At 40.2% G+C, this 26,318-nt stretch overlaps 4 protein-coding genes across 5 annotated transcripts; 2 read left to right on the top strand and 2 right to left on the bottom strand.

Annotated features, from left to right (window-relative positions):
• Window positions 1-205: 205 nt before the first annotated feature.
• LOC121807385 (proline dehydrogenase 2, mitochondrial-like) lies at window positions 206-9,769 on the bottom strand. Of its 2 annotated transcripts, XM_042207600.1 has the most exons (5): window positions 9,230-9,769; window positions 8,697-9,161; window positions 8,516-8,615; window positions 8,212-8,446; window positions 206-304 (listed from the first exon to the last, which is right to left on the bottom strand). In XM_042207600.1, exons 1-5 carry the CDS (start codon window positions 9,692-9,694, stop codon window positions 265-267), a joined length of 1,305 nt encoding a protein of 434 aa, XP_042063534.1. In that variant the 5' UTR covers window positions 9,695-9,769; the 3' UTR covers window positions 206-264. The 2 variants fall into 2 exon arrangements, with proteins under 2 accessions (XP_042063534.1, XP_042063533.1); XM_042207599.1 differs by having other exon boundaries at window positions 8,516-9,161.
• Window positions 9,770-16,353: 6,584 nt separating this feature from the next.
• Window positions 16,354-17,862, top strand: LOC121807251 (zinc finger protein CONSTANS-LIKE 1-like). The gene is made up of 2 exons (XM_042207471.1): window positions 16,354-16,939; window positions 17,448-17,862. Exons 1-2 carry the CDS (start codon window positions 16,376-16,378, stop codon window positions 17,793-17,795), a joined length of 912 nt encoding a protein of 303 aa, XP_042063405.1. The 5' UTR covers window positions 16,354-16,375; the 3' UTR covers window positions 17,796-17,862.
• Window positions 17,863-20,135: 2,273 nt separating this feature from the next.
• LOC121808805 (protein GLUTAMINE DUMPER 5-like) lies at window positions 20,136-20,456 on the top strand. The gene has a single exon (XM_042209380.1). The coding sequence runs from the start codon at window positions 20,136-20,138 to the stop codon at window positions 20,454-20,456; it is 321 nt and encodes a 106-aa protein (XP_042065314.1).
• Window positions 20,457-22,326: 1,870 nt separating this feature from the next.
• On the bottom strand, window positions 22,327-24,973 carry LOC121808479 (probable galacturonosyltransferase 9). The gene is made up of 3 exons (XM_042209005.1): window positions 24,642-24,973; window positions 23,127-24,368; window positions 22,327-23,022 (listed from the first exon to the last, which is right to left on the bottom strand). The coding sequence occupies exons 1-3, from the start codon at window positions 24,798-24,800 to the stop codon at window positions 22,747-22,749; spliced, it is 1,677 nt and encodes a 558-aa protein (XP_042064939.1). The 5' UTR covers window positions 24,801-24,973; the 3' UTR covers window positions 22,327-22,746.
• Between the last annotated feature and the right edge of the window lie 1,345 nt (window positions 24,974-26,318).

Here is a 26,318-nt window from a genome sequence, read left to right as displayed (position 1 = left end):
AGTCCAAACAATCTTTTGGATGCATCCAAATTTACATCTCATATATGCAGCTAAAAAATCATTGATAAAAAAAAATAAAGCGCATGAAATGTCATTGCATTAATAGATATACAAAAAAAATCTTGAAAACTAGGTCACTCATCGTAGTCCAATGATTTACAAGAAAGTTTTGTACATTTATTGAATCCAAAAGGTCCTAGCTGGTTTAGGCAAATGTACAGTGCCACTATTTAACCTGCTTGTCAATCTCTACCAATCTATCTTCTATTTCTCCAAAGTGGTTAATCTCCTCAGCAACTCCTTCCTGCACAAAACCATAAAAACTACATCTATCAATATGGAGTAGAACTATAGTAGTGATGGATCCGCGAATTTCTGATGTTGAAGAATGCAGGAAAAACGCAGATCACGACACAAAGAATTTACGTGGTTCGATTTACTGAGGTAAATCTACGTCCACGGGAAGAAAAGAGGGCAGAGTTGTATTGCTTGATCTGTTTTCTACAGCTTACAAATACAAACTTGCTATTTGATATTTTATCTCTAGAGAGCGAGAGAGAGAGTCTTAGAACGTAACCCTATCTATCTGATCTAGGTTCTATTTATACATTGAACCTAGATCGTGGCATGCAGCCATTTACTAGGTAGTGGATGTCGTGGAGATCGTGGCAATCTTGCATGGGTCCACTATCCTGCATGAGTTAATGACTGCTTGACACCACTAAATAGATCGTGGGTGTAGTGGAGGTGGAAATCCTGCATGAGTCCACTATCTCCTAGTTCGGTCGAATACTGAGATCGAACTGCTGAATGATTGCCGAGCAGCTTTTGCCGATCTGAGAGTAGAGCTTGATGCCGACCTGAGAGCAGAGTTTGATTGGTTGGCTTTTACCGAGCTGTAGGCTGGGGCCGAACTCTTTGGTCGTGCCGAACTGAACTCTGATACTCTTTAGTCATGCCGAACTGATACTCTTTCTTGGGCTTTAGGCTGATGGGCTTTACTGCTGTTGGGCTTGTTTAGTACGTACTCCATCACTACCCCCCCGGAAAGCGAAGTGAATTACTTCGGCATTCTGGAAAAAGGTACGGGGTAAGTTGATGTTTGTCCTCGGTCTTATGAAGTGAACTCTTCTTTGACCGGACTCGTCTCTGGTCTGATGAAATAAACATCTTTGACCAGACTCGTCTTTGGGCTGATGAAATAAACATCTTTGACCGGACTCGTCTTTGGTCTGATGAAATAAACATCTTTGACCGGACTAAGCTTGTCTTTGGTCTGATGAAATAAACATCTTTGACCGGACTAAGCTTGTGTCCCAATTTGGCGAGTTTTATCGCTCGGATCGGACTTTCCGTTGTCCTAATTTGGGGATCGGACTTTCCCTTGTCCTAATTCGGCGAGTTTTATCGCGTGGATCGGACTTTCCCTTGTCCTAATTCAGGCAAGTTTTATCGCGTGAATCGGACTTTTGTTGCAGTTCGTTTCAGACGAAGTGCTTGATTTTTAAGCCGAATTGTGGTCTTGTATCCTCTTTAGAAGCTTGGACTTCACAATCGTTGGCTTATTGCAGCTCGTTTCAGACGAACTGCTTGTTTAAGCTGAATTGTGGTCTTGTATCTTCTGTAGAAGCTTTGACTCACAATCGTTGGCTTGTTGCAGCTCGTTTCAGACGAACTGCTTGTTTAAGCTGAATTGTGGTCTTGTATCTTCTTTAGAAGCTTTGACTCACAATCGTTGGCTTGTTGCAGCTCGTTTCAGACGAACTGCTTGTTTAAGCTGAATTGTGGTCTTGTATCTTCTGTAGAAGCTTTGACTCACAATCGTTGGCTTGTATATGTTCTAAGAAGGGGATCAGCCTTCGAAGAACAAGATACCTCAGTAACATTTGTAAGAGACGACACGCACAGAGACAGACAAAACACACAGACAAAACGCACAGAGACAAATAAAGACCAAGTAAACCAAATAAAGCACATTGACTGAACAGGACTCAAGACTGACTGACCGGACTGTCTCTTACAAATGGAACTTTTTGAGGTTGGAAATGTGCCATGTTCGGGGTACCTGTTCTCCTGACATGTGAGCCAATTTGTAAGACCATTTGCCGAGGACTTCTGACACCCGATACGGACCTTCCCATGTGGGTTCGAGCTTGCCCAGCTTTTCTGCTCGGCTTACTTCGTTGTTTCTCAAGACGAGATCTCCCACTTGAAATTGCAGCTTCTTCACCCTTTGGTTGTAATACCGGGCTACTTGCTCCTTGTACTTGGCTGCTTTTATGCATGCCAATTCTCTTCTTTCTTCGGCAAGATCTAGCTCGGCTCTCAGTCCGTCGTCATTCATTTCTGAGGAGAAATTTAGAGTTCGGGGACTGGGTACGCCGATCTCCACCGGAATTACGGCTTCAGTGCCGTACACCAGACTGTACGGAGTTTCACCGTTGGAGGTTGTGGGTGTAGTTCGGTAGGACCATAGGACTTGAGGGAGATTTTCTACCCATTGTCCTTTGGCTTGTTCTAACCGAGCTTTTAACCCTTTCACCAGGATACGATTTGTTACCTCCGTTTGTCCGTTTGCTTGTGGATGAGAGACCGAAGTGAACCGCTGTTGAATATTCAGCTCTTGGCACCAATTCTTGAACGTCTTGTCGGTGAACTGAGTCCCGTTATCCGAGATGAGGATGTGGGGTATGCCAAATCGGCACACTATGTTCTTCCAGACGAAATCCAATGCCTTCGAGCTCGTTATCGTAGCTAATGGTTCAGCTTCCACCCACTTCGTAAAGTAGTCCACGGCAACGATTAGGAATTTCATTTGCCGAGGAGCTTGAGGAAGTGGTCCCACTATGTCTATGCCCCATTGCATGAAAGGCCAAGGGCTCTGCATAGTGGATAGATCGGTCTGCGGCATCCTTGGGATATTTGCATGGATTTGGCACTTCGGGCAGGTCTTGATGAGCTGCACTGCTTCTTGTACCAAGGTTGGCCAATAATATCCCCATCTTAGAACTTTTTTAGCTAAAGCTCTAGCTCCGATGTGGCTGCCGCACGATCCTTCATGAACTTCTCTGAGGATGTAGTCCGTCTCTTCTGGTCCTACGCACCGCAATAACGGCTGGAGGTAAGACTTTCTAAAGAGGACTCCTTCATGAAGTTCGTACCGAAGTGCTCGGCACGTGATCTTCCGAGCTTCTCTCTTATCCTCGGGCAATTGTCCTTGATCCAGATACTGCAAGATCGGCGTCATCCAGTTCGGCGAGCTGGATACTGAATGTACCTCGGCTTCATCAATGCTTCGATGCATTAATTCTTCCGCCTTTGAGCTCGGATCTGAGGCCAACTTACTTAAGGTATCTGCTCGGCTATTTTCCGCTCTGGGAATGCGGATTATCCGAAAATAGGAGAAACTTCGGCTGATGCTTTGCGCTTTGTCCAAATACTTCTTCATTCTCTCGTCACGAGCTTCACTTGTACCCAACATGTGATTTACTATGACTTGTGAATCACAATGGACTTTGAGAGATTTGATGAGCAGACTTTGCGCTAACTGGAGTCCGGCCAGGAGGGCTTCGTACTCGGCTTCATTATTAGTAGTGGGGAATAGGAACCGAAGTGAGTAGGTTACCTCGTGTCCGTCGGGAGCGACAAGTAAAATACCAGCTCCACTTCCCATCTTGTTTGAAGCTCCATCTACGAATCCGCTCCAGCAGTCCGGCGGCTCTACTTCGGATTCCAAGGGCTGTGCTAGTTCGGCATTGGCGGAATTTTTCTGTTCGGCAATGACAGGGATTGCTTGATCGAACTTGGCCTCTGCAAGAAAATCTGCCAAGGCTTGTCCCTTGATGGCTTTCCGAGGTAGGTACTCGATTGAGTGTTCTCCCAGCTCTATGGCCCATTTGGCGATTCTGCCTGATGCTTCTGGCTTGGTCAAAACTTGCCGAAGAGGCAGATCGGTTAAGACGCATACCTTGTGAGCATAGAAGTATGGCCGCAGTCTCCTTGCTGCATTTACTAACGCCAGAGCAATTTTTTCCAGAGGTTGATACCTTGTTTCTGGACCTCTTAATGCTCGGCTTGTAAAGTAGATGGGAAACTGCTTTAGGCCTTCTTCTCGTACAAGCACCGCGCTAATGGTTTGATCGGAAGCCGCTAAGTATAAGAATATTACTTCGGCTTCGGTTGGAGCAGAGAGAATAGGAAGCTCGGTTAGATAACTTTTGAGCTCGTCAAAGGCCTTTTTCTGCTCAGCTCCCCACTCGAATTTTGGTGCCTTTTTCAATACTTTGAAGAACGGCAGTTGCTTTTCGGCTGCTTGGGAAAGGAATCGATTCAGTGCGGCTAGACATCCGGTTAGCCTTTGCACGTCATGTATGGACTTCGGCATTGCCATGTTCTGAACGACTTGAACTTTTGAGGGGTTTGCCTTGAGTCCGTCCTTTGAAACCCAACAACCCAGAAACTTTCCCGAATCTACCAAAAAGGTACACTTTTGGGGATTAAGTTTGAGGTTGGCTTTCTTGAGCACGTTGAGAGTGGACTTGAGGTTGAGCTCGTACTCCGAAGTGCTTTTGCTTTTGACGACTATATCGTCAACATACACTTCAACCTGCTTTCCGATTAGGTGCCGAAAAAGCTTGTCTACCATCCTTTGATAAGTGGCTCCGGCATTCTTTAAACCGAATGGCATCTTTTTATAAGCGAAAATGCCGAAATCGGTAATGAAAGCTGTTTTCGGAGCGTCACTCTCATCCATCAACACTTGGTGATATCCTTTGTATAAATCAAGAAAACAGAAAATTTCGAAGCCGATCAAAGCTTCTACTTTTTTATCTATATTCGGAAGGGGATAGCAATCTTTAGGACAGTGCTTGTTTAGATCGGTAAAATCTATGCACATCCGCCATCCTCCTTCTTTTTTCTTGATCATCACAGGATTGGCCACCCAAGAAGGATATTTCACCTCGAATAGTACATCCGCTTTTAGCAATTGGCGGACTTCGTCATGGATGACTTGGCTTCTTTCTGCCGCAAAGAGTCTTTGCTTCTGTTTTACTGGCCGGATTGAAGGATCAATATTTAACCGATGAGTGATTACCTCGGGGGGCACTCCGGTCATGTCCAACGGAGACCATGCAAAGACATCTTTGTACTCCTTGAGGAGCTGAATGGTCTTTTCCCGGAGTAGAGGCGTTCCTGCGAAGCCGATCTTGACCGTTCTGGATGGATCATCTTCGTATAACTGAACGGTCATTGAGTTCGGCTCTGAAGTGACTTCGGTCATCTCGCTTGCCTCTGACTCCGGTTGCTGTGATTGCTATGCTTGATGGTGCCGAACTGATTGTTCGGCACTTTTAAGCGCAATCTGCAGACATTCTTTTGCTCTCTTTTGATCACCTCGGATGACCGCTATCCCACCTTTAGTGGGGATCTTGATGGTGAGGTGATAAGTAGAGCAAACGGCCCGAACTGTGTTGAGCCAGTCTCTCCCCAGGATGATGTTGTACGGGGACCGAGCTTTCACCACAAAGAACTCGATCATCGTATTGGAGCTTGTAGGCGCTTTTCCCACCGTGATCGGAAGGCTGATAATACCTTCAGGGCGGGTGTCCTCCTGGGCGAAACTTTTCAGAGGAAGTGGAGCCGGACTGAGCCGAGCTGGATCCACTTCCATTTTATCGAAACATTCTTTAAAAAGAATGCTGACTGACGCTCCTGTATCCACAAATACTCTGTGGATCAGTTTGTTTGCCACTCCGGCTTGAATGACAATAGCGTCTTGATGAGGAGAGATGGCTGGGACGGGATCGGCATCTGAAAATGTAATCACTTCGTCTTTCTTCAGCCTTTTATGTGTTGGCTCCTCTTGATTGGAACCCCTGCGTTCTGCTTTTAGGGACGACTTAGTCTTCCCGGCAGGGAGAGCATCAATAGTCAGGATTACTCCATCATATTGCGGCTCGTCGTCGTCTTCGGGATCCTCATGCCTTTTCGGATCCTGAGGATTGCAGTTCGCACCTCTCTGTCTTTTGTTCTTTTTCGGCTGCTTGCTTTGGTATTTTTTTAACGTTCCTGTTTTCACAAGAACATCAATACCTGCAGCCAAATTTCGGCACTCCTCGGTATCGTGACCGTGGGTTTGATGGAAGGAGCAATATTGATCCTGAGGTCGCCGCACAGCTGATTTCGTCATCCGCTTTGGTCTTTCGAACATATCGGAATGTAGTTCGAAAATTTCCGTTCTTGACTTGTTCAGCGGTACGAACTGAGCGGGCGGCTTCTCGGGATTGAGACGGGGTCCCAATCTGTCTTGCACCGGAGCCCTTTGAATTCTTTCAAATGGAGTCCGGCGAGAATGCCCCTGATCGCTATGATCGGGCTTCTTTCTGTCTCCTCGGGACGATGAGCTGTCTAACGACCGTTTGCGACGGTCTGCCTCATCGGCCCGGGAGTACTGGTCCACAATGTCCCACATTTCCTGAGCTGTCTGCGGACCGCACTCAACGAGCTTCCTGTAGAGAGCTCCGGGCAGGATTCCATTTTGGAATGCCGAGATGACAAGCAGATCGTTGAGATCGTCTACTTGCAGGCATTCCTTGTGGAATCTTGTCATAAAGTCGCTGATTTTTTCGTCGCGACCTTGACGAATAGAAAGCAGCTGAGCCGAAGTGATCCGGGCTTCCGCTTTCTGAAAGAACCTCCTGTGGAAAGCATCCATTAGATCTCGGTAGGATCTAATGCTGCCTTGAGGAAGGCTGTCGAACCACCTTCTCGCGTTCCCGATAAGCAGCTCGGGGAACAGCTTGCACATATGGACCTCATTGAGACCCTGGTTCGCCATGTTATATTGATAGCGTCCCAAGAAGTCATGAGGATCCACTAGCCCGTCATAAGTCATTGACGGTGTCCGGTAGTTCCGCGGCAAAGGAGTTCGGGTGATATCGTCCGAGAACGGAGTCTTTAATGATCCGTACATGGCGAACCCGATATCTCTTCGGTACGGAGGAGATGGAGTTCTCCTGTGGTTCCGATACCGAGGAGGAACAGGAACATGTCGGGGTTGAGGATTCTTTCTCCTGGAAGACACGTCACTACTGCGGTAGTGACTTTCATGTCTGGATGAGGAGGGAGAATCCGCCGTTGTCTTCTCCGGCTGTTGGCTCTTCTGCAGGAAGGTTAAGAACTCCTCCTGCTTCTCGGCCAAGAACAGCTTGACAGCTTCATTTAAATCGGGCTGCTGGGAAGACTCGGTGCGATGACTCCTGGAGTGGCTTGTTCCTTCTTCGTGAGAACCGGAGGTAGATGTCTCCCGAGGCCTTTTTTCAGACCTGCGAGCTGGACTAGCTTCCTCACGGTTATCACGAACGGTATTATGGGTGTTACGTGATCTGGTATGCATTTTTTTGGGGTGGAAAAAGGGTCAAAAATTCGCTTTATCACAAACTTGGTTCTCTGGTTCCCACAGACGGCGCCAGTGATGGATCCGCGAATTTCTGATGTTGAAGAATGCAGGAAAAACGCAGATCACGACACAAAGAATTTACGTGGTTCGATTTACTGAGGTAAATCTACGTCCACGGGAAGAAAAGAGGGCAGAGTTGTATTGCTTGATCTGTTTTCTACAGCTTACAAATACAAACTTGCTATTTGATATTTTATCTCTAGAGAGCGAGAGAGAGAGTCTTAGAACGTAACCCTATCTATCTGATCTAGGTTCTATTTATACATTGAACCTAGATCGTGGCATGCAGCCATTTACTAGGTAGTGGATGTCGTGGAGATCGTGGCAATCTTGCATGGGTCCACTATCCTGCATGAGTTAATGACTGCTTGACACCACTAAATAGATCGTGGGTGTAGTGGAGGTGGAAATCCTGCATGAGTCCACTATCTCCTAGTTCGGTCGAATACTGAGACCGAACTGCTGAATGATTGCCGAGCAGCTTTTGCCGATCTGAGAGTAGAGCTTGATGCCGACCTGAGAGCAGAGTTTGATTGGTTGGCTTTTACCGAGCTGTAGGCTGGGGCCGAACTCTTTGGTCGTGCCGAACTGAACTCTGATACTCTTTAGTCATGCCGAACTGATACTCTTTCTTGGGCTTTAGGCTGATGGGCTTTACTGCTGTTGGGCTTGTTTAGTACGTACTCCATCAAGTAGCATATCTTAATTAATGACAACAAAGTGATAAGCTAAGATGTGTATAGTTTGTTCACCTCATTAGTTGTCTGTCTAATGCTGCAGTGGAAACAAATCCCCGATTCTCCTCCGCCCGTCGGAGAAGATAGGGCACGATATGCTCCACCGGCCCATACGGCAAATACTTGCTCACTTTGAAGCCCGCATTCCTTAACCCGAAAGAAAGCGCTTCCGCCATCCCATATAGCTGCGCAAACTGCACATTGTCCCTTTTCATTCCCGTACCAACAACTTTAGCAGCTGCCAGTTTCCCTGCGTCGTTATAAGTAACACTCTTAGGGGGCGTTTGGCAAGGACGATAGATAAGACAAAAGCAACTACCTGATTCGATATTATGGGTGGCGAGGATGAGGGAGCCGGGGCCGTTGGCGATCCCCTCGAGCATAAAAGCAGCACAGGCATTGTAGCAGTCGTGAGTATCCTGAATAGAGTCATGGATGGGTGAGTTGGCCCCGAGAGACAAGGCAAGCTGTCTCTCAGTGGACATGTACGCGCCTCTCACCAGTTTAATTCCTAGCGGGATTCCAGCTTTATCTGCAGCTCTCTTGGCCATGACGAGCCTCTCTTTGGAGTCCTTGAGGTAGGCTTGGATGGTGTTGAAGATCAAGGGTTTGTTGCCATTGTGGTACATTATAGCCGCGTGGAATGTGAAGTAGTCGATCGCAGGCTGGATTGCGGTATCCTCTGCGTCGATCAGTAGGGGCACATTGGCCTCTAAGCTGCTCTCGCATATCTTTATCAGCCTCTCAAACCCTAGATCCAGATCCCGCTCTTCCTCTAGGGTAAGGGCTTCCGGCCCATGTGGTGTGTGGTACAGAGCGCTTGAGTTTGAGAGAAGAGGGAAGCTTTGGAGCTTCCAGGGGAGATGCAAGGAATTATCCATGAATTCCCATCTCAATAGATCACTCACTCTCTTCAGCAATTGGGGACGGAAAATCGCCGTTATCTTCACCACAACCGAGCTCACCTGTGGTGGAAACACATTGGTTTATTATTCAATGATCATGATAATTAAGAAATGTGAGAATTGCTTACAGGAGAAGAGGGGAGTGAAAGTGTTGAAGAAATGGTATGGATGATCTCGCGCATATTGTGGTCACAGGAGGCGTTGTCGTGGGCGTGCTCCATGCCGTAATCGAGCATGGATTGGAGGCCGGATTCCCAGAGTTTCCGGGCAGCGCGGTCGGCATCTTTTAGGGTTTTGCCCCCGCAGAAATGGTGGTAGAGTGTGTGCTCGATCGACCCCAATAAAACCTCTCTGGAGATGGGGGTGTCCATCAGCCTCGAATTCATGACTTTGGACCCGAAATGGATCATGGCTTCATTCATCACCACATGAAGAGTGAATGCGGTTGCCATCAGCTTCGACGTTGTCACGGTCGAGAAGAGCTCCTTGGAGTCATCCAGATTGATGTAGGCCGTCGAGTTGAGGCGGCGGCGCTGGCAATAATGAATCTTGGATACGAGTTTTGGGATACTAGTGGTGTAGCGGCGTGCCATGAACAAGGAAGGAATTGATTGATTAACAAAATGCAGTTTTGAAACTAATTGTTTGATAGATGCATGCAGTTTTGCATTTTGCTACTTCTTTGGTAAGTAAGGGAAGTTTAACTGTTTGGATATATAAGAGCATGTTATCTCCGTGAGCGTAGGAGAATATGCGGTCAAGGAAATTACTTACCGGGAAATAAGCGGCCGATATGGTGAACACTAAAAGGCCCTCTTTCAAAATACCTAACTAAATGGATCTATTATCTGTGCAACAGAATCTTATCGGAATGAATCAAATGGATATGAGCTGTCTTCATTGTTTTTCCCCCCAAAATTCTCGTTGGTTATTTTATTTATTTATTTATTTTGATTCCTATTCGTAAGTTTGAAATTCTGGATTGGTTATTTGTAGTATTGTAGAGGTTGGTTAATTTGGATTAGGAGTGGGTAGGTATACTGTATACTTACTGAAAATTCGATATGATAAAAAATAATGGGTATACTTTATCAAAATTTCAATATATCGAATTCCGGCATACCTTAATTTTCAATATATCAAATTTCGGCATACATTATTTTCGGTATGACAAATTTCAATGTTGACACCATACCACTTTTTCGATATATTATACTCCCTCCGTTTCACCATAGTTGAGGCGAAACTTTTCGGCACGGAGTTTAAAAAAAAGATGTTGAGTGTGTTTAATAAATATATAAAATAAGTAAGAGGGGAAAAAAGGTGGAGAGAATAAAGTATAAAGTGAATAAATTAGAGAGAAAAAAGTAAGAGAGAGTAAAGTAAGAATGAGAAAATAATTACTATGTATAGAAATGACTCAACTATGAAGAAATGGAGGGAGTACCAAAATTTGGTATACCGTACTTTTACGGTATACCTAACTTTCAACATCAATGAAAATAAAATATTTGAGTTTAGAATATTTACTACTGTACTTTTTAAAATATACTCCTCCCATCCCACAATATGAGTCATTTTTGTTGTGGGCACGAGTTTTAAGAAAAATAAAGAATAGTGGGTTGAAAGTTAGTGGAATATGTGATCCACTTTTTTATATTAATTTTATAATATAATGTGAGTGAAGTGAGTTAGTGGAATGTGGACATACTTACTACTTATGATAAAAAGTGAAATGTGACTCTTATTGTAGGAAGGAGGGAGTATTAAATATATTATATATATAATTATATTTATATTTCACCATAGATTTTGTACTTTATAAATATATAGAATACTATTATATGGAGTATATAATTATATTTTTATTTTACGGTATATACCAAATTTCAGTATATTGCTATATACCACGGTATATGAAAACTCACACCGTTAGCTTACCCGAAATTTAAAAATTCGGTATTTTCGATATGTTTTTAGTATGATTAGGCCGATATTTCATTATTTTTTTCCCCAACCCTAATTTGGATTGGAGTTAATTAAATAGACAGTTACTCCCTCTATTCACAATATGAGACACATCTTTTTTAGTAAATTACTTGGATAGAAAATAAATAAAGTATAGAAGTGAACGAAATAATTAGCATGAGAGAATAAATATACTCCTTTTTTTGCTATAAAATGAAATGACACCGTTATATAGTGCGAGCAACTAAAAAAGCCCACTTGTAATAGGACAAATGTAATTTAAACTATTGCACGCGATGGAAGGAGAGGAGTTTGAGATGGATGTCCAAACTATCACACCTCAAACCCCTTTGACGTATACTTCTATAATAAATAAATCACTTATTATAAAAGTAATCAATACACGTGTCTAGTTCATAGAACACCCATATTATATAAGTTCAAACCAACACTATCCGATACATATTTCAAAATATCTTGTAAAGTAGTGGAACCCTCTCACCACTCTATATACTATAGATTTATCTACATGCAAAATGATGAGGAGGATAATGTTGCCAATATACGTCAGCCGCCGAACCTGATTACACGTGGAGTTCCTATGACCCACGTCAGTCAAAACTTTACTGCTATCTTATTCCTGAAAAAATTTAGTGGTTTATATGAGCCACAACTCAGCATATATAAATTTCTACCTTTAATCTCACATGATACAGACATCAAGCATATTCTTTTATCAATACATATAATCAGAAACAATATATAACATAATTTAAAAACAAACCATTTCATATTCACATGCATACGTCACTCTATCCAGTTTATTATTTTGTAACAGTCAAGCCTGGGCAGATACCCGGTATCTGCCCGAGATTTCCAATATGATTGACCCGTAGGTCCCATTATGATTTGACCCGAAGGTCCCACTGTAATTTGATCCGAAGGTCCCAATATTTTTGACCCGAAGGTCCCAATATGATCGACCCGAAGGTTCCAACATGATCGACCCGAAGGTCCCAATATATCCACTGTGATTTCAGATCCAAGGCAAAACCATCACAGATCTTCTTTAATCTAATGATTCACATAATCGATATCATAAACATATCATTTGCACCAATAACATATCCATATCATATTCCATCAAATTATCCAATATATCTAAACAAATATGTCCATTTTAGCAATCAAATATTCATATCATATTCGACCATCAAAATCAAATAATTCATAATCATATCAATTTCACACCATATAATTCAATAATTCACTCCAATTCAACGTATAACAATCAACCACATAACACATGTAAAACTAAAAGTGTGATTTATACATACTTTTTTTTCATATGATTGTTAGTCGAACTCCTGGTTCCGATTTCTTATTTACAGTCCGAGATCCTGTAAATTATTTATCAGAGTATTAGTACAAATGATATACTATATAGATGCGTGTAATTAAAAGTGAGTGTGTATGGTAAGTGCTTTATTGTTGAGAGAAAATAACATATGAAACATAACTTTCTCTTGCTCTTCATTTCTGTATACTCTCCGCATCTCTCCCCCCAAGCATGTTCACGTATATACATATATATTATTTCCAAATGTCGGTTTATTAGCTGACTCCTATTGTATTTATCTATCACATAACCATATAAATTTTTGTATTATCTTCCACTATCATTATTTTATATAAATTCAATGTTGAGTACATTGAAATTTATTTTTGAATATCAAATAGAAGAGATGGGGATTAACTTTGGTAATAATCTTGCCATATAAATTACTACGTGTCCATACAAAGAGGATGCAACAAAACACGTGTTGGTCACTAATTAAAAATAGGACACCAATTATAGAAAATAATAATTAAAATTCACATTTATACAACTTATTTGCATCTCACAAGTGATCACAAAATACTTTAATTTCATTCGTATAATTTGGTAGTACTAATAACAAGATAATCTATTTTAATAATTTATTATGTAGAGAATATTTTCTATTTTAGTTGTTTCTAAATCAAATCAATATTTATCAATAATAATAATAATAACAATCTCTTATTTGTTCTTATTGTTTATAACACTCGCTCACAATTTTAATAGGTTTATAATGCAAAAGACAATATATATATATATATATATATATATATATATATATATATATATATATATATATATATATATATATATATATATACGGATCATCTTACAATTGACTTTTCAAAACAAACTATAGATAGCAAAAATGAGATGTAAGGTTGGGATTATTGGCGTTGGCATATTAACATGTGGCGCCACGAGTTTGACGCTAATCTCAAGACCTATAAATACCTAGTTTGCACACACCCCTCAATCAAACCACCAACAATAACATATTCTTTTGTTCTTACAACTTCTCATTCAAGAAAATATGAATAACTCAGAGAGCGCCAGCTACAGAGCCGGTGAGGCCAAGGGCCAAGCCCAAGAAAAGGGTAACCAACTCTTGGAGAAGGCCGGCAATGCTGCTCAATCCGCTAAGGAATCCCTTCAGGATGTATTAATATTTTCTTGCATTTTAATTTATAATTATTATGTAAATTAGTAGTATTATTCTTTATACTAATTAAAATTGTGCTTCAGGTTGGAAATCAAGCACAGGCCAAGGCACAAGGTGCAGTGGATGCTGTCAGAGATGCTGTCAACAAAAATTGACCCATTTTAATTATCAACATATATACCCCCTCCATAATTATGTCTTTTAAGACATCCCCTATAGTATTGTTAGCTCTTTGTTTTTTTTATTTTTTCTTAATTAGCTTTGCTTCGGTCGTTTGACATGTTACACAGTCCGGCATGAAGTTTTATGGATTATAATAAATAAATAAATAATAATATTTTATTATTTTAAAGGCATTTCATTTTGTCAAGCATATATGTTCTCAAGATGCAATTAATTAAAAAATAGTAATATGAATTACTATAGTGTCCAATCGATCGATTTTATCATCTTATAAAACGATGCGTTGGAAAAATATTAAACCTCACTCTCTACGTGCAGAAACATTTCCATTTCCATTTCCATTTCCATTTCCGAATGTACTACCACTAATATCGAAAACAATAGTATTATCTACTCCTTTTTTTGACCTCGAAAGAGTTGGAGATTCTAAAGCATTTTGTCTATAGGAATGTCAACTGGATTGAAACTATAAATTGTGTCCTTGTTTTAGTACTCCTCCTATATTGTCTTCATAAATTTGATTCAATCGCAGCCAAATATTGAATGGGAGATTAATTAATCAAACCAGTTATAATTATATCAAAGAATAATAAATGTTGTTAGTTAGCGTCGGGGGATATCTAGTAGACCAAATTACTGTCTCACGTTATAAGAGTACTACATTTAACTTTTTATGTTTTCCTTTACCTTCAACTTTTGTTGTCTTTTGTGAATTTATTACTTATATCAAATTAAAGTAGAGTATATAATTAGTTTTACGAATTTATTATCACTTTTATTAATAAAAAGGATTATTAATTAGAGTTGAATAATTCAAAAATAGGATATGTTTTATTAAAATTATTTAAGAAAATAACTATAATACTCTCACCGTCCACGATCAAAGTTCCCACTTCTCAATTTGACCCGGGGTATAGAAAGATCCTTATGGTAAATGAATGTTTAGAATTGATATGTATTTCCTTCGTTCCTTAAAGTGAATTTTTTGAAAGGTCATAAGTTTTGAATATACCAATGAAGTGTGAGAGATAGAAAGAAAAGTTGATTGGAGTATTATTAGTGAACAATGAGTCTAATCTGATAAGAGAGAAAAAATTTCTTAAATTAAAAAGTTCATATAAATTTTAAGAGTAGGACTAAAAAGAAAATAGTAGTTCATATTTTTTGATAAGATGATGCTTATATGTAGATCAAGATCTCAAGCAAAATATGATAATGCTCAAAAGTCATATACTCCATATATCTAAATATTTTGCGTATATTTGACTACTAATAAATAATTTAATTTTAGCAAGCAGATATAAAGTAATTATGTCCACATATAAAATTTTCATTGTAAGATGAATTTTGATTTGGACGGTGAGAGTTTGTGAAACATTACAGATAAACTCTTTTTTACTCTTTTATTCAATCTTGAATAAGCGGATAAGACAATATATTAGTATTATTATACTAGTATGTTAGAATTTTAGTGTGCGGTGGAGAGAGAATGGTTGGCTCCAAAGGTTCACGTGGCTTAGATTGTTACAAATAGTAGAGGTCTCAATTCGTGGTTGTGATTATTAGTCAGCTAACTCAAAATTATTTTCTTACACAATATGGTATCTTCCCATTGGCTGACCTTATTATCCGACTCATCATGCTGCTACTGTAAATGGATAGCTATCCCACACTTTTCATTCTTGACCAAGTGATTGCAAATATGGAACACCACTACTTCTTTACGTTCGTTCACATGTTTTTCTTTTCCCCACTATATTTCTAATTTTTATATATAATCAGTCCAATTCTTCAAATAAAAGAGAGAGAGATCGTAACTCGTACGTGAAAGCGATGTTATTCCCAAGAGCATCTTCAATGCACGGATGTCCCACTCGGACATTCACTAGGACTTCCCAAAAACACCTCCTGCCACGTCACTAGGACTTCCCATCCCACTGTCAAGTCACTAGGACTTCCCCTGCACAATCCGCCCTTCCCATCGCCCTTCCCGCAATAAAAAAAACACAAATTCACAAATAAAGCAATTTACGTTTATGGAAATAAAATTTCAACACGAATACGAACGGGAAAAATTAACAACTTCATTAAAAACATACATGATTCGAAAAAAAAATTACATATTAATAAAGTTCAACAAGCCGTATACATAGAGTTTAAAAAAAAAATTTAATCTCGGACGTCCGACCCACGCCACAATGGCGGACGTCCACCCACCCATCGCGCGGACGTCCAAGGACATCCGACTCCTTACGGGACGTCCGTATCCAAGTGTATGTGTTACAATGGCGGAAGTCCCGGTCGCCCGTCGCGGAAGTCCGACCGGAAGTCCGCCATTGGAAATGCTCTAATCATTTATGAGCCCTGAAAATTTATTTTTGGTGCACTATATCAATGCAATTGCATATATCATCAACATCCAGTGTGTTAAGCTTAAGCCACATCAGCAAACATCTTAGTCTGGCGTAGGTCCCACCTCGACTTATAATAGCCACGAAATTACTAAACAGTTTTTCCAACCCACTAAATACCTGCCACGTGTAATATCCCAGCTCTCACTAGCCACCCACCTTTACTTGAATGCAATCCTCAACTCCCAAAATCTCTCAACATAACACACCAATCAAAAAACTAAACACAAAGCAATATAATCAAGGTTCAAAAACTGCGATGCTGAAGTCTGAAACAGCGAACAAGTGGGCCCGCATAGGGGTGTGCGAGGCTTGCGAGAGGGCCCCGGCCGCCTTCCTTTGCAAGGCGGACGCGGCGTCCCTCTGCGCGGCCTGCGACGCGGAAATCCACTCGGCCAATCCGCTCGCGTGCCGCCACCACCGCGTCCCGCTCCAGCCCATAGCTTACAGTTACAGCCCATCCGACGAGGAAGACGAAGCGGGATCGTGGTTGCTGCTGAATACAATCAGGAATGGCGATGCGAGGCCGCCGTCGTTTCTGGATGAGTATTTGGGTTTGGATCTCGAGGACTATAATGAGTTCAGTGAGGGATATTCATACAACAATGAGCAGCAGCAGCAGCATTGCGGTGTTGCTGCAGGGAGCAGCTATGACGACAGCATCGTTCCCGTTGATTATCACAACAAGGGATACGAAGCTGGATATACTTATCCTGCATCACTCACTCATACCGTGAGTACTTCTACAACTTTTTACCTTTTCTTTTCTTCTCCAAATATGATTTTGCAATGCTCTTAATGATTTTTCGTACTAAGTATTACTCTATATTATTAATTTGGAGTTAGAGATTCAATAATAAATAATTAATCAGAAATAAAAGTGTATATATATAAATATATCTATGAAATTTGATGACATAATTATGTCAAATAAATTTTGTTTATAAAAACTACTACTACTTAATGAATATATAAAATAAATTTAAATTGATTGAAATTATTTACTATTGAGAGATTTTTTTTTTTCAAAACTTTGTGTAATTATAGCTAAATAACTCCTCATATTGTCTTGACACGTTTTGCCATGAAGATGGTATTTATAGGGAGTAACTTATTTTTTTGTAATCTTGCAAATTCATTTTTAGCATGTAAACAAGGAAATTTATTAGGATGATAGCATGTAAATTATTGAACTCTGATGAGAAGAAATGCTAAGTGAAAACATTGATTATTGAGCATAGGTATCAACGGACATTGGGATAGTCCAGGAATCCACAAGCGAAGCATCATCGGTGAAATGCGAAGCGTCGGACAAACGAGGCACCATCGAACTATTCAGGAGCCCCTTGATCGAAGCCCCAACTCAGTTGAGCCCGATGGATCGAGAAGCGAGGGTACTGAGGTACAAGGAGAAGAAGAAGACGCGCAAGTTCGAAAAGACGATAAGGTACGCATCAAGGAAGGCGTATGCCGAAACAAGGCCGAGAATCAAAGGCCGCTTCGCCAAGAGGAAAACTGCACAAGGCCAAGTTGATCAGATCTTCTCTTCACAACCGGATAATGCATACGGTGTCGTTCCCTCCTTTTGATCTCTCATTCTCTTCTTTGCAATAGACTATATATACCTACTTGTATTCTATCTGCTTCTTTTAATTTGTCCCTTGCCTTCTGTACATAAATATATATATATATATATATATATATATATATATATATATATATATATATATATATATATACATGTATGTTTTTGTCAAGTGACTTCTGTATTGTTATTTGCTATTTTTCTTTTTTTTTTAGTTTTCGCATTTAAAAATTGGTTTGATAATCGCCTCTATTGGGCTTATTAGTTGGCCCAACTTCCCGCCCAAAACCTTGGTTAGCCCAACTCACCATTTCTTTTGGTTAGCCCAACTTGTTAACTGTTACTTCTAAAGTAATCCTCTAAGTAAGGAGACTGAAATTGCAATGGTAAAGGCCAGGTTACATGATTAATAGGAGCGGATGCAGTTATATATATATATAGTTTTAGAAAATAATTTTTTATGATAAGTTCATAACAAAAAAGTCATGAATATTAATAAATTGATTGCACTATCTCTATTCAGTAATGTAAACGTAGTATATATACGATGGATAGATGCACCGCTGATGGAGCATTATGTATTAATATGTTTATGGGAAAAAAATGAGTTATTCAATTAAATTTGATTATAATGTTAGTCGGTGAATAATATTCTTTTTTACGAAATTAAAATGAGCACTTGGTATCCTGCTCAATGTCTCAATCTATAGCAAATTTATATAATGAATACGAATTCAATTTGTTAATAGTTGAGAGAGACTTCTGATGACCTCAATAACCTACTTTAAGTTTTATCTCAACTAACCCATTATAAATCGTCGCTATATATTAATTAGGTCACAAACACTTAAAAAAATTGACCTCAATTATTGGTATTTAGCTCCCAACTAATCCACAGCTAAAGATGGTACCCCCAAAAATGAAAAAGGAGTAACAAATAATACTGGATAATACGATTATTATTTAAACTCCCTTTTCGTTCACACTGAAATTATTCCCTTTTCATTCACAGAGTGTATGAGACAAGCAATGAATTCATTCATTCCTTTCCTTCTATCTTGTTCTTCTTTACTTTCCCTTTTCTTTCCCAATGTGGACATATGCGTACACGTAAATGATAACTTAGAGAGAGAGAGAGGTGTAGAACTCAATTTTATTATTTAAATTCATTATTGCACACTCAAAGCTTGTAGATTCTATTTCGATTGTATAAAACTTAAAAATTCAAAATCTTTTGACAAACAGAAAGGCGAAAGCAAATACTTAAAGTGTGGAACATATTTTTGTAGTGAAGAAGAAGTAGAAATAAATGAAAAGTAGTGGAATTTGGTGGATACCTGAACCCAAAACACAAGTTTGGTGGGCCCTGTTAATGCGAGTGAAGGCCCACAATGTAAGAAAATACACTCATTCTTCTACCTTGCTTGCTTGGCTAAACACCATTTGTATTGGGCTGTTCATTTTTTTGTTTTTCTATTTTCAGAAATGTCATGTGTCTACATATCATATCATTAAATCCTTATTGAAATGTAATCTTGGAAAAATTCGCAATTAGTTTAATTTATATTCATTTCTATTTTTATGAGTGTCGTCCCATAAAAGATGTTTCATTTTCTTTTTATAGGACGACGGGAGTATGCGTTAGTATTTATTAACCCTTTGCAAAGCCAACATTAATCTACATAGAAAGAAAAAAAGTAAACATAAAGCATCACATATGTAGGTGAATTGTAATAGCATGGCTAAAATTGGAAAATCAATAAAAGAAAGAGAAACTTTGGTAGCAAGTCATCCATTGAGAAATGTGAATCATCACAGATACAGCAAAGCAGTAGCCAAGAATCATCAACTTTAATTTGCTCAGTTCTGAGTCCCTTCTCTCACACACAAATCACCATCCTAATCCATGCACTCTTCAACCTTTTTCCACTTCATTTCCCTTTATTCACACTCTCTCCCACAATAAATATATATATAGCGAGATGATCAAAATAAATATGCATTTAAATCCAGAAATGCAGCCCAAATCTTGGCCCTAGGATTAGATGATCTAATGGTCAATAATTATATTTGGGTTTAATGTCATGCTAAGATCATTTTAGGTCATGCTTTGTTAGCCTGACCTAAAAATTAACTAACTATGACCTAAAAGTGCCCTACGTATGATAGTGTTCTACGTTTCTGTATTTAAATCTAGTTTTGCATACGTCAAAATCCTATATATATATAATAGTATAGAACATCAAATTCAAGTACAACCTGGCACAAGACAAAGATCTTCATATATAAATACACACAAGGAGGAGACACACAAAGTGAACCAAGAAAATAGAGAGAGAGAGAGATGGAAGCAAATATCCAACACCCTACAACGACGACAGCGGCGGCTGCTGACGCCAGTTTCCAGAGATGGAACTCGCCGATTCCGTACCTCTTCGGCGGTCTAGCTCTTGTGATGGGAGTGGTGGCTCTGGCATTACTAGTTCTGGCTTGCTCATATAGGAATTCATCGTCGTCGGAGGAATCTTCAAGCGAAAAATCGGTGAAGGAGGCGCCGGCTCTGCAGCCGGAGATGGAGCCCAGGATAGTTGTCATCATGGCCGGAGAAACTAACCCCACCTACCTCGCTAAACCCATCGCCGCCCGGCCCCATGAACAAGTTTGAGGCCTTGCATTTCTTTCAACAACATTTTTTCAATTAGGTAAGATTAGAGTTAATTTACATATGTAGGTTGATTGTTTGTTAATGTTCCTTGAATGATCTAGTCAGTAATTACATTTTCTTGTTTTGACAAATTTTTATGTTTGACATACGAATAAAAAAGGACCAAATTTCTACAAATTGTACATCAGAAGTTGCATTGAAGGTATATGGCTGATTTTTTTTCGTTGCATTTTGCTTATAGTTTTACTGAAGATTCCGTCATGTCCATGTCCTAGAAAATTCATTGTTGGGTTTAAGCAAGCTGTTGTTTCATGATATGTTAGGTGCTTTATTTGTTAATTTGTTTTGTACTTGGACTAATTTAAGCCCACTTTTTATTACGAGAAAAATGGATCAAATTTGACAATGATATAACACAATCATGTAAGGCGTTTTCCCACCAAAATGGGTATATGTGTGCAAAAAAATACTAACAAGATTCATACGAGTATATTTAAAGATAATTTATCTCTTTAACAAATATTGAATTCTATTTAACAACGCATGTTTTTCTCTGAAAAATTACTGCTATTGTATTTACTGCTTTGCGAACTCATAGATTTTGTTGGAAATAAATCTCAATCAAAGAAAAGAATGAAGGTAAGAATCAAGAAATGATTTGAGAATCGAATCAAGAAATGATTTGAGAATCAAATCAAGAGGATAATTATGAAAATTAGAATATATTTTCCTCGTATATCAAAGAAGCATTTGTTGTGTGTGCATTGTGTGATTATGCGTGCATACACTGTGTGCGTGTAGTGCATGTTTTTGTGAGTGTGTATATCAGCATGTGTTTAAACGGTGTTATTGTGAGTGATTATCACATTTGTTTCATATATATATATATATACATGTGTTCTTGTGAGTGATTATCACATTTGTTTCATATTAGTACAAAAAGTTTAAAGTTGATATAAATCATACAAAAAGTTTTTTTCGTGTTTCAATTTAGTACATTCCGTTATATGTGTTAAAACGGTGTTAACTTTTTAGTTATATGACGTACAAACAATGAAACAATGATAAAAAAAATTGTATCAATATGAAACAATCAAAAAACTTTTTGTACCAACCTGAAACATTTTGTACTTCACATAGACAAAGAGTTAACACTGTTTAAACACATATAACGGAATGTACTAAATTGAAATACGAATGAAACTTTTTGTATGATTTATGTCAACTTCAAACTTTTTGTACTAATATGAAACAAAAGTGATACATTTTGTATGAGTTATGTATTTACCCCGTGTATTGTATATTTGGTTGCATGTCTTCATTGTCATGTACGTATGTGTAGTGTGTTATGTGTGTTCGGTATGTATTCCGAGATTGTGTACAATAATGTATGTATTTAGTAAGTGTGTACAATGTATGCAATTTCTTTAAATTAAATTTAATACTATCAATTACATTATTTTACCAAACAAATGATTTTAAATTAAATTAGAATTTAATTCCATTTCATGTTTCAAATGGATGCTAAAAGAATTCAATTACTAAGGAATTTGAAATATTCAGCTACCATCTTAGTCTCACAAGGATTGGTTAGAAAGAAAGTATTGTAGAGATGGTGATATTTTTATTTTAGAAAATGGGTTTATTAGAGTGGGATATTTAATAAAAAAGGAAAATGTGCCACTTTGAGTGAGTTAGTTTAACAAAGGGAGTACTAGAAAACATATGGGAAAAACAGATGAACAAGAAGAGAAAATCAATAGTCCTTGTGTCATACGTATGATTCATGATGCATATAAAATGGGCGCACTGCAGATTTTGTAAGTGCACATAGAAGAAACACAACATATCCCCATTTTGCACATATGCACGCTACCAAATCTTAGAATAAAATTGATGTATAATCTTAGAATACATAAACAGAGTCATTTTTGTTTTGGTGGATATCACAATCCCATCTGTAACAACGTTAAACAACACCACAGACAATGAGCAGATTTTCACAAGTGGTACCAAACTAGAGAATAGCTTTGACTTAAGAAGCTTGGTGGTGAAAGGATGCTAGTCATCTCTATATCCAAATCATTATGCCTATCTTCTACAAAGAATATGTTTATGAGTATACAAAACACAAAAGTTTCCCCAAGGCCCATCCACGTTAACTAAGATAAATAGCAGCTACCAGAAATTTTTTGAGGCAAAAGTTACATAGAACCTCCATTCTTCAAAGCTATGACTTGTGTATATGTATCTGGTACCTTATGCTTGCTCCGGCCATAGTCGTGCTTCTCTACATACCAAAATTGCACATTTGCACAAATTCCATTTGGTTATCAATATACTTTGTCCATAGATGCTTGTAAAGGTTCATGGCAATATCCAGCCATGGCTTCATGTCTCCACTGTAATGGATAACGGCAGCCTTCTCAATTTCCTCCATACTGATACTAGGATTGATCCCGAGCCCCTGCACATGCCAAGCTTTGTCCAATGGCTTGGTTGTTGAGTAAAACGTAACAAGCCCAGCTGGTAGTGTCCCCATCTTCCATAATGAACGATCCTCATTCTAAAATTTATTAACCATATGAGTTAGTGACCAAATAATGGAAAAGTAAATTACCAACAACATATCTTGGTAAGTAAATTGCTGAAGTGTGTGTATTGACTTACCAAATCTTGCCAATAGTGATATTGCTCAGTGCATTTCTCCTGTCTCCAAGCATTGAGGTCAAAAATATTCATGCCAAAAGCCCAAGCACACACCCTAGGACTAAACTTCTGCTTGATGAGAGAATGGGAAAAGTTTAAATATTCAGAGAAACGATGGAACGATCCAAAGCAAGTGCTAACAGCACCATTAACCTTCCCTTCCAAATCAATTGTCCACAAGGCAGTCAAATCCTTCTGAACTACAACATCATCATCCAGAAATAGAATCTTGTGCAGCTTCGGGTAGAGTTCAGGCAAGTAGAACCGAAGGTGATTGAGCATCGATAAATACTTAGGGTTTCTATACTTCATGTTGTTTACATCTGTAGAGGTGTTCTCAGCTCTGGTCTCAAAGTAATACTTCCTTAACCTAACAGATTGACGCTGCTTAAGCACAGGTGCATATGAAGGATTTAAGAACTTGAAATCATCCACTGCCTTGATCTCAATATGGGCACCCCCTTCCAATGGCCTCATCTTAAACCAAACCTTTGTAGCAGCATAATTCATTCTATCGGTAACAACATGGAATACATGTTTCCATGGCTCCTTTGCATTTTTAACGACAGAGTTTACCACCACAGAGATTGCAATCACATTGTCAGAGAACAAAGCATAGTGGTATAGGTTAGGATCCTCAAGCTCAGGTCCTGGCTCATCATCCACATACTTTTCAGGATGAGCAATTCTCTCCTCCATAAGCCGCATTGCTAAACAATGCAAACTCTTGGGAGTTGATTTTGCCGCGATCACGCTAGCAAAGACCCCATTTTTCTTGGCCTTCAACAGCAACTCATTCACAGCAAATATCGTATCCTTCAATTTCTGAATCTTCAACTGATTGTCGTATGATTCCTTGTTCTCAGCTATCATAAGCCTAGCAATCTTAACTTTATCTTTTACCTCCTTCTCGAACTGCCTCAAGACATCCTCATCAACCGGCCCATCAGATTCAAACAGTGCAGCGCGGTAAGCCGGCTTCAATTGGAGGTCAGAGAAATTCTGAGCCAAATCATCAAACATCTTAAGCTGCTTGGATATCTCAAGCTTGAGTTTTCTGGCGTAGGTAGCATATGCATTTACTAATGCAACATGATTGTTTACCTGGTTATATATCAATTCTAACCTAGTCTTCACCGGATCTGACTGCCACGCTAGAAAACTTCGTCTTACATGTGCATTCCCTGCAACATCAACAACATGCTCACAACAATTTTTAGCAAAGAAACATCTGATTTAGGTTCAGTTTCAACCAAAGAGGAATCATATCCAACAAACTAATTGAGCGTGATATAAGTTCATCATATGCATTAAATGTGACCAGAGAGAAACAGATTTGATACTCCAAAGTAATGGAGTAGCATATTGACATAAATTGCATAGCAATTAATCACGAATGATTGAGGACAAAATGTAGGAAATAAAGCACTAAATACTGAAACAAAACCGAGTGTGACATGAATTGTGAGTGCTAACCGAATCGTTGTGCGATGGGTGAGATGTGAGGAGGACGGAGAGAGTAGCTAGGAAAAGAAGCGTGAGCATGGCGGAAACGAAGATCCGGTAGCTGAAAAAGCTACGGAGGAGGGATCCGCTGCCAGATCCGACACGACTGCCCCGGACCGCCACAGCCATCACGACCGCCACAGGAATTACCCCGCGAATCCGGCTAATCCCCAACTCGGTGGTTGTTTATCGGAACAGTAGACTAGTTCTTAGTGGTGGATTGGAATGTGAGCTCAGATATAGGTACACGCGAATCTATGTTCTGTGTGCTGATATGTGTGTGTGTGTGTGTGTGTGTGAGAGAGAGAGAGTTGAGAAAAAGAACTTTGAGTTAGTATCCACAGTGGCAATAGCCCAGTCATAGCCCAGCCATATCATAAATAGCCCAGCCACATCAATAGCCACATCACTAAATAACACAATATACGGAATTTAATTTACGAGACATATACGGGAAACATTAATAATACTATTTTACTTTAAAAAAATACAAAAAATTAAAAAAGTACAATAAATTTAAAAAAGTACTAAAATTTTAAAAAAGTACATTAATAATAAAAATTACATTAAAAAAAGTACATTACTTAAAAAAAATCACTCGGTGGCTCCCTCGATTCCGTCGTCGCCGTCGCCGTCGCCACCGTCACCGCCGGATCCGTCGCCACCGCCTCCGCCGCCTCCGTCGCCACTGTCACCGCCGCCTCCGCTGCCACCGCCGCTGCCGCCTCCACGCAGATCGTCATTCATGCTCTCGAGCAATGTGAAGAGAAATCTCTTCTCCTGGGGGTCCGTCGCCGCTCGCCATTCGGCTAACGTCTTCACCATCATCTGGCGCTTTTGATGACGCGCGAAGTACTTGAGATCCTCTGTAGACTGGCGGTCAAAGGGGGATGCCGACTGGACCTCCTGGGAACCCCCGGCGGCCCCCCTCGCCGCCCGTTGCGCCCGCTTTTGCCCAACGGGGCGAGGTCGGCGGCCGAACGAACGAGGGGTGGGGAGCACCTGGTCCGTCTCGGGGAGGTCGTGGGAACCACCGCTGCTGCCGCTGAAATCCCCGGTATAGTTCAATCGTTGTCGTTTCGGCCAGCCAGCATCGACACCTACTCGGAACTTCTCAGAGTCGTTCAGCACAAGATAGCAGTTCCAGTAGGTGAAGTCCTTATACAACCCGGGCTGGGGGAAGGCTTTCTCCGCTATCCTCCTGCACTCGTCCTCCGTTTGGCCACTACTCTGCATGCGGAGTGCGTTGGCGTACAAACCCGAAAATCGGGAGACGGCAGCCCTGATTCGGTTCCACGCCTTCCGGCAATCCTCCCCGTTGTGTGGCCTCCCCTCCGGGCAAAATCGCTGGTAGGCTGCTGCTACCTTGCCCCACATGTTGACGATCCTCTGGTTATTAGAAACAAGAGGATCGTCGCAAACACTCACCCACGCCCTTGACAGGGCAACGTTCTCCTCGTCCGTCCACCTTCTCCGTGCCGTGGGGTCATCCCCACCCGGCTGCGACGACTCCACGAAGCAGTGCTGAAATCAAAACTGGGGCGATAGACGTTCCCCCGCGTCACCTGCGTTGCCGGTACTCCCCCCGGCGTCCCCTGCATCGCAGGTACTCCCCCCGGCGTCCCCTGCGTCGCCGGTACTCCCCCG

The sequence above is a fragment of the Salvia splendens genome, chromosome 6, assembly GCF_004379255.2.
Source record: "Salvia splendens isolate huo1 chromosome 6, SspV2, whole genome shotgun sequence".
Taxonomy (NCBI): Eukaryota; Viridiplantae; Streptophyta; class Magnoliopsida; order Lamiales; family Lamiaceae; genus Salvia; species Salvia splendens.
The sequence above is the reverse complement of the archived record's forward strand: the minus strand, read 5'-3'. Positions and strand labels throughout refer to the sequence as shown.

Bases quoted from the DNA above. Each gene is read 5' to 3' on its own strand.
- LOC121808479 (XM_042209005.1), bottom strand. From the start codon at position 24,800: ATGGCTGTGGCGGTCCGGGGCAGTCGTGTCGGATCTGGCAGCGGATCC. The intron at 24,369-24,641 runs GTTAGCACTCAC...AATTGTTGTGAG, and splicing joins ACCCATCGCACAACGATTCG to CATGTTGTTGATGTTGCAGG. The intron at 23,023-23,126 runs GTAAGTCAATAC...AATAAATTTTAG, and splicing joins ATCACTATTGGCAAGATTTG to AATGAGGATCGTTCATTATG.
- LOC121807385 (XM_042207599.1), bottom strand. From the start codon at position 9,694: ATGGCACGCCGCTACACCACTAGTATCCCAAAACTCGTATCCAAGATT. The intron at 9,162-9,229 runs GTAAGCAATTCT...TTTCCACCACAG, and splicing joins TTTCACTCCCCTCTTCTCCT to GTGAGCTCGGTTGTGGTGAA. The intron at 305-8,211 runs GTGAACAAACTA...GGTTTTGTGCAG, and splicing joins TTAGACAGACAACTAATGAG to GAAGGAGTTGCTGAGGAGAT.
- LOC121808805 (XM_042209380.1), top strand. From the start codon at position 20,136: ATGGAAGCAAATATCCAACACCCTACAACGACGACAGCGGCGGCTGCT.
- LOC121807251 (XM_042207471.1), top strand. From the start codon at position 16,376: ATGCAATCCTCAACTCCCAAAATCTCTCAACATAACACACCAATCAAA. The intron at 16,940-17,447 runs GTGAGTACTTCT...TATTGAGCATAG, and splicing joins CTGCATCACTCACTCATACC to GTATCAACGGACATTGGGAT.